Source organism: Macaca fascicularis, chromosome 14 (assembly GCF_037993035.2).
Source record: "Macaca fascicularis isolate 582-1 chromosome 14, T2T-MFA8v1.1".
Lineage (NCBI taxonomy): Eukaryota > Metazoa > Chordata > Mammalia > Primates > Cercopithecidae > Macaca > Macaca fascicularis.
The window spans coordinates 130555353-130568709 of NC_088388.1; the positions used below are offsets into that span (position 1 = coordinate 130555353).

Consider the following 13357-nt stretch of genomic DNA (forward strand, 5'->3'; position numbering starts at 1 on the left):
TGGAACAGACTTGCTGTAGTAAGAGAGGGAAATGAATACAGACAGAGAGACATGATGAGGACTTGGCGAGAGTTGCTGGGAAATTTAAAAGTGTAGAAAAGAGAAGGGAGCTTCCACAATTCGAGGACTCCAGATGCAAAAATAAAAGAAAGAAAATCTATTTTTATATGTGCAGACAGTTTTGAGATTTTGGAAAGTGGCTTTAGTCTAGCAGTAACCGAACATTTCTGCCCCTGGGTATAATGAAGATGAATAGCGATAGTGGTGGTCTGTATTTAGTTTTGACTGCAGAAGCCTTCTGTGGGAATTTGCTATTCTGAGATGAGAGGAATGATGTTTAGTCGTTAAAAGCTGGGTCTCTGGTCTAACACACATTTATTGTGTGACTTGGACAACTAGTTTAGTTTAGTTTCTCTGCTCTTCTAGGCTTTTTCCAATAAAATATTCTTCATAGGGTTATCATAAGTATTGAATGCTGTAGTGCACCCTAAACACCTAGACATAAATGTGAAGGATTATCATCACCCAAATCCTTGAGCAAAGGGAGAACTGGTAGTATTCGAAGTATTCAGCCATCCTGGGCATGCAAGATACCTCTAGGCTATAACTGAGATCGTATTTGAAGTGGTTCTGTGCTCAAGTGGTTTGAGAAGCACTGAGCAGCATTCTGAGGCTATAACCCCATAAGGCCTTTGCTGTGTTCCAGAAAAGTCCACCCCTGACAAATCAAAGGGAAATGTATGTGTTGGGGGAAGGGAGAAAGACAAGATATTCTAGCCTTGCCACGAGGACCCACCTGTGATGGCTGCTGTCATCTCTCAGTCCCTTGACGTACCTGTCTGGTCTTCCCTTCAGGTGCACTATTGACAACCGGGTCACCCGGGTGGCCTGGCTGAACCGCAGCACCATCCTCTATGCTGGGAATGACAAGTGGTGCCTGGATCCGCGCGTGGTCCTCCTGAGCAACACCCAAACGCAGTACAGCATCGAGATCCAGAACGTGGATGTGTATGACGAGGGCCCGTACACCTGCTCGGTGCAGACAGACAACCACCCAAAGACCTCTAGGGTCCACCTCATTGTGCAAGGTAGGTCGGCGGGGCTTGGCGGGGAGATCTGGCTGGCCAGCCTGGAGGGCCTTCAGGTAAGAGTTTTTTCTCTGATCCCCAGCAGAGATGAGTTCTCCTTGTTCTGTGCATCTAGGGTCCAGGGCACATTTCCGGTTGTCATTTTGCAGTTAGAAGCTAAAATTTTCCAGTCATTTTCATTGAGTTGAACTAGGAATGGTTTTTTTTTTTAATTTTTGTTCCAATAATATATTTTCTCAGGAAATTATCTTTTAATTATTGCTTTTCTTGACTTTTTTCTCCCCTAAGTTTTAGTGGGTTGTTTGTTTTTTTTTTAATTTCATGCAATTCCAAGATTGTGTTGTGTTTAAAACCAGACTTTTAATGCGCTTTTGAAAGTACAAGTATGCTATGCCCCCCTTCAGCCTTGAAAGGAAGCAGAGCCAACCAGGATGCACTAGGCACTGCCTTCAGCTGCGTCCTTCACAAATACCTGCTTGTTTCCGGCTCCCTTGCACCTCCTCTCATCTCCCAGCCAGGGGTTTTAGATGCCATTTCTCCCCTGTAATACTGGTGTCTGATTCTCCCTGATTTGATTCCATCCCAACTCTCCTGGCCTTCTTCTCCTCCCCTGGCTCCTGGCTCATGAGGCCGTGTGTGTGTGTGTGTGTGTGTGTGTGTGTGTGTGTGTGTGTGTGTGAGAGAGAGAGAGAGAGAGAGAGAGAGAGAGAGAATATGTGTGTTGGTTCTACTCTCTCAGACCCTGGGAATGGAGCTCACCTCCATTCCCAGGCAGAACCAGTCCTGGGGCATTCAGACACCACTTAACCTGGTTGAAGGATTCCTAGTTAGTGAGCAAGAGCTGGCATCACACTTGGCCACTTTCTGGCTGTGAGACCTTAAGTGATTACTGTGTCTCAGGTTCTCTTTCTGTAAAGGGGGTCAATGTGAGGATTGAATGGTACATGTACTGACATAGAAAACACTTAGAAGAGGACCTGGCACATACAAGGGCTATTTCAGCTGTTGAGTTTTCTTTTCTTTTCTTCTTTTTTAGGACTCTTGTAATTTTTATATTTTTTTAGCCTCTTTTACAGTGGGCCAGATATCTTATTTTGTGATGTCAGCAGTGTAGTCCCTGAGCAGTGGCATGCCAGATCCAGTGCTGGGGCCCTTTCCCAGGCTGATCCCGAGGCCCCTTCACAGGGACGTGCAACTCCAGGGCGACACACTCCTCTCCTAGGGGCTCCTTCCTCCAGTCCCCTTGTCGGTGTGTTCAAGAAAAGGGTAAAGAGCTATGGGATGATTGGTTAGAGACAGAATAGGAAGGAAGGAGGCTTGTGAAAGAAGAACTGAAGTGAGCTGGAAGAAGGAAGGGGAGGCCCGCTGTTTGACAGTAGGGGAAGGCGGAACTTGGGTCGTGATCAGCACTGTTGAGTGAGGCAGGGTGAGCAAGACTGAGAGGAGGACACGCGAGAACCAGGCGATACTGGACATGGCTCTGGGCAGAGCGTATGCCAGGGGACATGGGAATACCTCACGCTGTGGCCCAAGTTTGGTCCTGCCGAGTTTTTATTATATTTTGCTTACTCTTTCTTACCCAGAGGAAATTATAATGGCTCTTTAAAAAGTGATTCTATAAATGAATACTTTTTGAACTGATGCATGCAAACAGCATTTTTAAAGAAAATAGAATTGCATAGAAGGTATCAGGGTGTAATACAAACAGTGGAGTAGGTATTGCCATGTGAGATTTTTGTTACAGTTTGTGTACATTTTTTAATATAAAATACATTTTTTATTGTGGATAGGGAGACCAGAAATTCTCGAGAATCTCCACTCTGTGGGGAGGGCTGGTGAATGCCCCAGTGCCACCATCTGCATACTCTACCAGGTGGTGCTTGGAAGCCATTGCTCAGCCCTTCTCCTGTCCTGCCCCAACCCCTGCACACTTAGTGTTGAGAAAAGAATGCCTAGCATTGACAATGAGAGACTGGGAACTAGGAACTATTAGAGACATTTGCTTTAGGAAGCAGGGCCTTATGGAACTGGAAAATGGAAGGAATTGTGAAAAGTGCTAATGCCTCCTTGAAAACAGGATCATATTTTTGTCATTTTCTTTGTTCAGTCCCCCCACTCATGCACACCCCCACACCCCTGCCCTGAACACCTGCCAAAATGCCTTATACAAAGTGAACATTTAATAAATGCTTATCCAAGCAAATGGCTAGAATTAGAGCCAGACGATCTTATATGGGCTCGAAGAGAGACGGCTGGGTGTTTGTGGGGGTGAGATGATGGGAGGGGGTGAGAGGATGGAGTCTACATCAATCTTCACTCACGTCCAGGCTAATGGAAAATGTCTAATCCCCGGCTAGGTGTTTACATCTGTGACTTGGCTGGGTGCCCTCTTCGCATGACACACCACCTCAAATATTGGAATCTCATCTTGGGCTAATTTTCGAATGCTGATGGGTGTATTGATCTGGAAACAAGCTGGGTTAAAAAAGGCATTGGTCTTGTACACAGACTCAGCCCAAGCTAATCCGCCGTCGATATGCCTGGACTGAGTATTATCGACACTTTAATGAATAGAGGACCATAGTTTTTTCAGAGCCGAACTGACCCCCTCTTCAAAGCAATCAGACAAACTAAATAGAGCCAGACTCTTGTGTTTCTGTATTGGAAAGAGGATGCACCACCATCCTGGATTACAAAAAAAAAAAAAAAAATGAAAAGGAAAGAAATATATTTATCTTTGGATCGTTTATTATACTGAACATAAACCCTAATTCCCCCGGCAGAAGCTGACTATCTGGATTTGAAGTTGCTATTCAGCCCTGAGCGCAATGCTTCTGGAATAAAAGTTGGGCATATTAGGTTTTCAAAATGGTATTATGATCATTTAAAAAAAGAAATAAAAACAGCAACAACAAAAAGGAACTAAATTGATATTCTGCCTGTGAGTATGTGTATTTATGTATATGAAGTCAGCTTCATATCTAAATAAACCCACACAGAAGGAAGGTAATGGCATCTCACAGCATTGCGCAAGCTGCTTCAGGTCTGGGGTATGTCTTTCCTCTTACTGTCAAATATCCCATCTACCCCCTAGTTCTCTGTACTGGATTTTCTTCCCCTGTGGTCCTGATCCAATATGGTTAGTTCTTGCAGACAGTCATGCCAAGGCGGCCACATGGGGCAAGTCTCTGGGGCCAGCTAGGAGCAAAGCCCATCCTTGGGGAGGAGGGTGACCCTGGAACCAGTGTGGGAGGGAGATGGAGGGGAAGGCAGCAGAAAGGGGGAGACAAGAGAACTGACCTAAGTAGCTACTTGCCAGGGTGGCTATTTAAAATTAAATTTAAATTAGCTACAACCAAATAACATTTAAAATTTACTTCTTCAGTCACACTAGCCACACTGAAGTGCTTACATAGTCAAGCAGGACTGCTGTTCCCTTGTGTTAGTTCATTTTGCTTTACTATAAAGGAATGCCTGAGGCTGGTAATTCACACACACACACACACACAAAAGAGGTTTATTTGGCTCATGATTGTGCAGCCTGTACAAAAAGCTTGGCACCAGCATTTGCATCTGGAGAGGGCCTCAGACTGCTTCTATTCGTGGCATGCGGTGAAGGGGACCCAGTATGTGCAGAAATAGCACGGTGAGAGAAGAAGCCAGAGAGCAGGGACGGTGCCAGGCTCCTTTTTACCACCAGCTTTCGAGGAAGCTTATAAAGCAATAACTCACTTGCCCCACTAACCTGCGTTTATCTATTTATACTCCATCCCCATGGCCAGACATCTCCCATTAGGCCCCCACCTCCAATTTTGGAATCAACTTTCAACATGAGATCTACAGGAACAAACCCCCAAACTACCGCACTCCTGTGTTGAACAGTGCAGAGAGAGAACATTTATGTGAACTTCCATTGTAAAAAGCTCTATTGGGTGGTGCTATAAAGGGTTACCATTATGGATCAGCAGGTGTTAAAACTAGAATGGCTTTCCGTGGCTTGACGGGCTAGGTATATTGTAGAAAGGAGAGTGAAATTTTTGAAAGAGGATGGAAATTTTTAAAAAGATGATGCTCCTTTAAAAACAAGAGAGAATTGTTGAAAAAGATGGAGTAATGGAGTTCCCAGGTTAGCTTCAATTGTTTAAAAGGGTGGAGTAATGGAGTTCCTAGGTTAGCTTAGACAGAGAAGAGTCTGGAGTCCAAGGATGTACCTGTAGGAGAGTAGGCGGAGTTCAAGGGTTGGTTAAGTGTGAGCATGGGGGTGATGACTCCACCAGGACCCTGAGATTTCTACCTGTGAGCTCGGGAGATGAATACTAACATGTCTAAAGATCACATGGCAAAACTGATTCATCAGCAGAGGGGAATGAGTTCAGATACCTGGACTTCTTGACTTTGAGATGCCTTGAATACTCCCTTCAAATGTGAAATGTAAGAAATACCACCAGTGGATTTGCATGTCCAGAACATAATCTTTTTGTCCAGAGTTGGGGAGATTCATCTAAAATTTATTAACATTTAGGTCTAATGATTTCCATCTCTTTGATCTTAGGGTTTTCTGCTTAATAAATGTAATTAACAAGTGATTCTCTCTGGAGTCTAGCTGAATATTTTATTCCTCTCACCCTCGTACTCCTGCTACCAAACCAAGCACCCTGTACATCTGAAAAAGCCATACTGCTGTCTCCATTGTTCCCTTGGACAAGGCTACATCTTGGAAAACACAGAGTGGATAAAACACTCAGTGGGAATGAATTGTTTGCCTAATTAAGGACAGCTTGAGAAGACGTCTCAAAGGCCCCATCTGTGGATGGTGGTAGAGCAAAAGTGTGCCATGGTTGTGCGCAGAGTGTTAAGAAAGGTCCTCCCTATCCAAGCATGGAAAACGGACTTCTCAGTTTTGACGGTGCACCTGCGGGACTTCACTCTCACTCAGAGACACATTTGCATGACAGAGAACAGTAGAATACAGTGCTTATAAAAACAGGGATATTAGTGTAATAAAAATTTTTTTAAAGCTTTTAGCCTCTTTATTGGTTTTCCAGGCCCTACCTAGGTTTCTCTTTTGTCACTGGAGTATCTAATCAGCCCCTCCCTTTTGTTTGGTAAAATGAGTTTTCCTATTTCTTGCTGGGCAGAATTAATCTGAAAATCCCTGCTATTGTTTGATAGTTAATTACCTGCCTTTGGAGTTGAACAGCTCCAAAGCTCAGGTAAAGAAGGGAAACACAAATGTCTATGGAATAGGGCAGGAATGAGGGAAAGAAGCCAGGACATCTGTTCACTTCGTGTGTTAATGTAATTCCAGAAAGGAGGGGACTAGACTAGGGAGATATCCAGCCCAGGCAGCGACTTGCAAATAATGGATGTATGGCCACATCAGCCCCTCATTTACCTTTGATTGTCTCCGTGTTTCTGACTCTCTCTCTTACCCACCTGATACATACAACCTTGTTTCTTTCCAATCCTGAATAATTAGTTGACCTTGTCAAGCAAAGCTCGTTATGATGATTCAGAGAACAGGAATAATAACTTTTAATTTCTAGATACATACACCCCAGAGACCCCTCCGCACTCTGAATCTGAACTGAAGGAAATTTGAAACACTAAATATCAAAGGAAATAATGTGATCTAATCCTTCCTTTGAAAGCAAAGCTTTCTGTGTCTCCAGACATGTCACCCAGAAGGCACCATGCCCTTCTGGTAGGACAAGGCTCCCGGAGAGCTCTGCAGATCTTTGCACCAACACTTGCCATTCAAGCTGAGGCCATGGTAGAGGAAAACATCATGATCCAATTCTAAATAGACTGAAGTCACCTTCTGAGAACATCTGTGTTCTCCAGATGTCAGTAGCCCTGTGTGACGGATAGTGGGGCATACTTATCATCCCAAACTGCTTTCAAATGACCTCTCTTTTTCCAGTCCCATTCAAGAAATAGATGAAAATGTATATTTGGTCTGGTCATAAGACTGTGTATCTAAATTTGATAGAACTTTGAAAAAGTCAGGAAATTAAATTCCACTACAAAATTGGAGCTCTCCTCAAAGCACCCTGGAGAATGACAAGGAAGTAGGGCATTTTACCTGAAATTGATGTATCCTATCTAGACAGCATGCAGATGAGGCAACTCTGTTCTACCTGGTGAGTTTTAAAATTTCCTGAAGCAGTTACTGACAACAGAGGGACAAAAATTGACAGAAAGGCTAGAGCACATTTCAGTAAACCCATCTGAAGCATTATCTGTCTGCTAAGCCAAGTAGGGCAAAATGTAAAGTCTAAAGTAATCTCAGCAAAATGCCAGAGTTAAAGTCATATTGGTTTAATAATGGCATTTTCTTTTCCTTTTGGTATGGCTAGGAAGGGGTCCTCATGTTCCCTACAGAGTTTGGAAAACCTGGCATCTTTTGCGGAAGAGTAGTAAAAATAGGGTCCCCTGTTCTAGCCTTTCACACCCGTTCATAGAGAATGGAGCAGAAAGTTTAGATGACCCTATTGCTTTACAGCAAGCACTTACAGAAGTCAGGCAACATCTCTCCAGGTAAGCAGTTTGGGCTCCCATGGGGAAGTCTGTAAGCAGCCCCTGAGTTCTTACCCCTTAGGTGCTTTTCCCCAGGGAGTCTGGGCTGCCTCTGAGCCGCCTCAGATTCTAACACCCGTAGGATTGAGAAACATGGCTCTGATTCCTTCTGGATCTTGATTCTTTTTGCAGCTTCCAAGTGAGAAATGTCATTTATTTTGGGGAAAGGACAAACACTAGATCCTGAATAATCAGCTTTTTCAAGATATATCCCCTTAGACTCCCATTCCCATATCAGAGTGCTGATTTATTCAAGCTGCACTTGAAGAAAATCTTCTTAATTAAGGGTTGGATGAGGTCTCTTTATGGTCTCATGACCCACCACTACAGATCTGGCTAATCCTATAATATATCTAAAATTTTCCTCATTACTGTATTCCTAATTTCAGAAGGTCCCCCATACAGAATGTATATACAGCAATATCAAGAGCAGCTGACTTGGATGCCATGACTGTTAGGAGAAGATTCTTAGACACTCAAAAGACCCAAAGATTCTGGTCATTTCTCCCTTCTTAATAAAGTTAAAGTGCATAGCTTCTTAGGGCATGGGGAGTAGTTAATGAGGAAGGTTTCCATCCATCTGTTGTCAGATCGAAGACACTCTACTGACCCTGTTGAATTCCATTTAACAGCGTTTTGAAGCCAGGTCCTAGGGACACAAAGATTCATACAGAGCTCCTGCCCTGTCCGGCAGAGGAGACCACTATACTAACAAATATCTGTCTTATAAGGTAACAGGGATTTGGATGTTTGAGCATATAAATGCTATGACTACACTGAAATAGAGTAATTGAATTTACCTGCAAGATTAGACAAAACTACAAAGTTATATTTCATGAGGGTCTCGAATGGACAGTGGAATTTTTTTTTAGGGGATCTGGCATCCCAAACAGGAGCAATCATGTGTCCAAATCTTGGAAGGCTGAATGTGTATGGTGTGTTGGAGGAAAAGTGAGGACGCTAATGTGGTCACAGGGCAGAGTTCCTGGGATGAAATCACTCACTATATGGCTAGAAAGGTAGGCTGCATCTCAGTTTCAGGTGAAACCAGATAGGTTTCCAATAGGCTTGTTTTTTCTTGTTGTCCTGCTAGAATGCTACTTCTCTTTCTCAAGGAAGTGCATGTTACATTGTTTTGACAGTGGACAAATACTCAAAAGATTGTCAGTGGAAAGGAACATGACAAACACCTAGGTCAATAAATCTTGGGTAGAAAAGAGATATATTGGAAGGAAAGAACATATCCAATCCCAACTGGTTCTATGCCCCTTGCATTGTTAAGACACAAAGGGGAAAGATTGCAAAAGACTTTTCTACCAACACGTCAATTTTCAAAAGCACTACAATGTATGTCTTACATTTGAATTTGTAATAATGATTCTTCTTCCATAGTATAGTTAAGGTGCGTTTCTTTGTGTCCTAGCAAATAGAGGGTGTGGTACTGGATTTTGTGCTGTCATGGTGATGATCATGGCAGAGAGGGTGAGGATGCTGCCGAGGATGCATGACAGCTTCAGGAAGCAGTCCCCAGCCCTCAGGTCCTCAGCAGCCTCCTACCTGAGAGTCCACATACAAATGAGAAGACTCCCTGTTTCTGATGTCTCCAGGCTAATTTAGACTTTGAGGTGTCACCACTTGGAGTATATGTTGAGACGTATTCCTGTTGAATGTCGCCCGTGGTAAATAAATGTCTAACGTTGGTATGAAATCTAATTGGCTTCCGCTAGAGCTTGGCTCAGCAGAGGAATTCACTCCTGGAGTTTTTGGAGCACCACACTTTGCTTTTGAGAGATCTTCATTTCATGTTATTTGAGAAAGAATTTATTGATGCAAAATCAGGGCAGTTTAATTTGGTGGCATGTTTTCTTTATGTCTCAATTATATATTCATGTCTTTGTGGTAAACTCAGCTGGTGGGGGGATTAAGAATTCAAAATAGAGGATTTTCACTTGGCAAGCAGTGCTTTCTACTGTGATTAATTGGGAGTCTGCACAATGAACCCGGTGTTGGCTCCGTTGGGGATTTAATAGCTTAGTGGAAAGAAGTAAATTTCAGGATTTAAGAGTTTTGGGTTATAGTCTGAATTTTGATAATTACCTGGAAAAATGATCTCCTTATTTTAGTTATTCCAGATTAGATATTCCCAATCAGATACCTTTTATAGAAGTGTTTTTGTGTCCCCTAATTTGATCTGGACAAAGGTGCCAAGTAGGTGCAGGGAAGCAGAAGGGCACCCCTCATTGTTGTGATCACCTACCAGCCCTAAAGGCTTCCAGGTGCTTACATCCATTTGTCTTTTTCTGTCTTCTTTCTATGGACGCAATCCTCTAGACAGGGAATGCACACATGTCCTGCCGCTGATGTGGGTCCCTGTTCCCAGACACCTGTCTGGGTCGTATCCTGTTTCTCCAGCCTCAGCCGCCTCCACAGAGCTCTATTGCTCCTGGCTTTCCGGCCTTCTGACCTGGTGCTGTTCCTCAGCTCTCTTGCCACCATCTCCTGTGTTCTCACAGTTTTGTTTGGACATGTTTTATGGTGTTCTTATCATCCTAAAACCTGGATTTCACCGAGGGGACCTGTGTGCTAACACTGTTCCTCATTCTGAGGGCTAGGCTGGCCAAGCCATTTCTTCCTACTCTGAGAAAGAAAGATGAGAAATTTTGATTATTTTCCCTTTCACACATAAACCATCATGTGTCAAGTCCTGAAATTGAGGTTGGAATGGATACAAAGATGGATGAGAGGGGTCCCTACAATGGGGACGTGCAAACGGGGTTGGGTGCAGGTGGGATGTGGAAGGGCAGCAGCTCTCACAGCCGCCGGCGAGTCCCTGGGCTGAGAGTGATGCCTGCAAGCTTGGGAGCCAGGCTTTGCTGTCCCAGAAGGCCAGGAAAGTAGAAAAGCCTTTTGAAATTGAGTAGTGTGGCGTTTCAGCTCCCGACTCTTAGAATGAAAATAGCAATTCTGCCACACCCACTTTGCTCCCCTCACCCCTCATTTCTGTACTTTGGCCTGAGTGATCTTTTCAAATCCAAATCTGGTGGTGCCTCAGGACTTCTCTTTAGCCAAGACAGCCAATTCCTTATGAAGGAATTGACAATCCTGGAGGCCGGGCTCCAGGGGACCTCTGCTACTGGTTCATACTATGCCCTGGCTCACTATTTTCAGTCTAGTGTAATTTTTCTTGTTATTTCTGGTCACAGGCCCTTTGAACATTCACTTCACTCTTCCTGGAATTCTCTTTTGCTTTTCACCCAGTCAGTCCTATTTATCCTTCTGACTTTGACTCAAATGCCATTTCCATAGAGAACTTTCCCAGACCTGCTAACCACTGCCACTCCTACCTCCGCCAGGAGCTAGAGCCTTGCCCTTTTTCCTGGTTCTTGCCACAGTTAAAATGTGGCATTTGTCTGTGTGATTGGTCGATTATGTCAGTTTTCCTGAGGTCAGGAGGCCTGTACGCTTGTGCATTCTGACCCCAGTGCCTGTAATTTAATAGAGCTCAGGGACTATTTGTTGGATAATCGATAAGTAAAGTTTCTTTTTTTGTTATGTTATAATTATTAAACAAAACGATTCAGTTTTTTCATTACTAGTTGTAGTAGGCTGAATCATGGCAAAACAGAGAGATCAGATTCTAATCCCTGGAACCCAAAACTATACTTTGCATGGTAGAGTCTTTACAGATGGGATTAGTTTAGAGATTTGAGATAGGGAAATTGTCCTGGGCCCTAAATGCAATCACATAAATCTTTACGAAAGGGAGGCAGAGGGAGATGTGATTGGAACACACACAGAGGAGAAGGCAGTGTGAAGACGGGAGCAGAGGGATGTGAAGATGCTGACCCTCAGGGTTGCAGTGATGTGGCCATGAGCCAAAGAATGACCGCAGCCAGCAGAAGCCGAGAGTGCCAAGGAGCAGTCGTCTCTCGAGAGCCTCTGTAGGAATCACAGCCTTCCTGACACCCTGGTTTCAGTGTGGTGAGAGTTATTGTTGGACATCTAGCCTCCAGAATTATCAAAGAATCAATGTCTCTTGTTTGTTAAGCCACTAGATTTATAGAAATGTGTTATAGCAAAAGGAAGCAAATGCACTGGCCTTCAATGTGCTGAATCCTTAATGGCTGGAAATAGGAAAACCAAAAATTGATATTTGAAATCTGCCCCAAATGTAGTCTTTGTCACCGTGAGAGATGAAGTAACACTCATCTTTTTCATTATTTCTTTTTAAAAAGAATCTCTTTGGAGATGCACCCTTGTCATGTAAATGCAATGAGGCATTAGCTTTTTGTCCTTGGGGTATCTACAGGAGCAGATGGAGTCATCCACATTTCAAAACTAAGATGATACTTTTTGATGTTGAAAATTTCTGTCCCAGGGGCCCTAGGGTATGGAAGCAGGGGAGGAAGGACACCTCTGCCAAATATGGTTTTAATGAGAGGAAACCATTGATGCTGCCTAACATTAGGCTGTGAGATTTGGTTTGTGAATGTGGGACCAGAGTTGAAGATTAAAATTGCTAAACATTCTCTTGCTAACTGGGAGAGGGGCCTCGTATTTGTGTTTTATCTCCACTCTGTGTCTCATAGGCATCTCAAACTGAAAATGTACAACATAGATCTCTTGAATTTTCTAGCCTGCTTTCCCGACTATCCCCTGACTCCAACCCTAGACCTACCTGCTCCTCCTGGACTCTTGCCGTCTGGTAAATGGCAACTGCATTCTTCCAGTGGCTCATGTGAAAGCTGCAGTCCATCTTCCCTGTTGTCCTTTTCCCGTACTCTTCCTCAATCCTCAGCATGTCCTGCTAGATTTTCTGAATTTGGAGTTTTATCCAGTCCTGCCTCTTCTGCCCTCTCCCAAGCTGCTGTTACCTTTGTCTGGAGTGTTCCACAGCTTTCTACCTAACTGGCCTGCTTTTTTCCTTCTTATTCCCTATCATCTGTTCTCCACGCTCAGTGAAAGCATTTCTGTACAGGCTTTGTTGTTCCTGATTTAGTCACTCCCCGGCTCACCTCAGGTCCTAACATGCCTACTGTGGCCTAAAAGGTCTTCCTTTGTCCGGCCACCAGTGTCTCCCTGGTCTCCCCTCCGCACACACTCCCTTTTTCTTACCCTGTCTTCACTACTTCTTGATATGCCTGTAATACACCGAGGCAGCCTCCTGGCTTCCGGGCCTTAAAGCTCCCTCTGCTGGTGCCCCAGGCCAGGTGTCCTTGGGGCTCTCTTTCGTAGGTCTCTGTTCAAGGTCACGTTAGGGCAGAGGCCTTCTTCACCACCTGCATAAAACAGAGCTTCCAACCCCACAGCATCACACCCTAGCACCTTTCTTGCCTTGTTTGTTCTTTATAAAATAAGCCACCTATTGGCATAATGGATATTTCCGTGTTGGAGAGTGGTAGCCTGTTTCACTCCTCCAGAACATGTGTGCCATGAGGGTGGGGCTTGGTCTGGAGTGTTCATTGTTGTGTTCCAAGTGCCTAGAAAAGGGTCTGGTGCACAGTGGGTACTCTGTAAGTATCTGTCAAATAAATAAATGAATGAAAACAAAGGCCCATCATTAAGTGGACTCGATCATTTTTTCTCAGCGTTTGCTCTCTCTTTGCTCAGGAATGAGAGCTTGAACTTCTCTGTTACTTCTATCAAAGTTTTGGTCCCTCTAGTCTCAGACCAGGTGCCATTCAGCCGAG

The 13357-nt window shown here is 44.0% G+C and overlaps 1 protein-coding gene across 27 annotated transcripts in view; it reads left to right on the top strand.

Moving 5' to 3' along the window:
• Positions 1-13357, top strand: part of NTM (neurotrimin) — a 1404754-nt gene that overhangs the window by 1215084 nt on the left and 176313 nt on the right. For all 27 annotated transcript variants that reach the window (XM_045369936.3, XM_015436083.4, XM_074015656.1 and 24 more), the window contains one exon: positions 856-1088. In XM_045369936.3, the coding sequence (XP_045225871.1) occupies positions 856-1088 (233 nt within the window). The remainder of the gene's footprint in view (positions 1-855; positions 1089-13357) is intronic.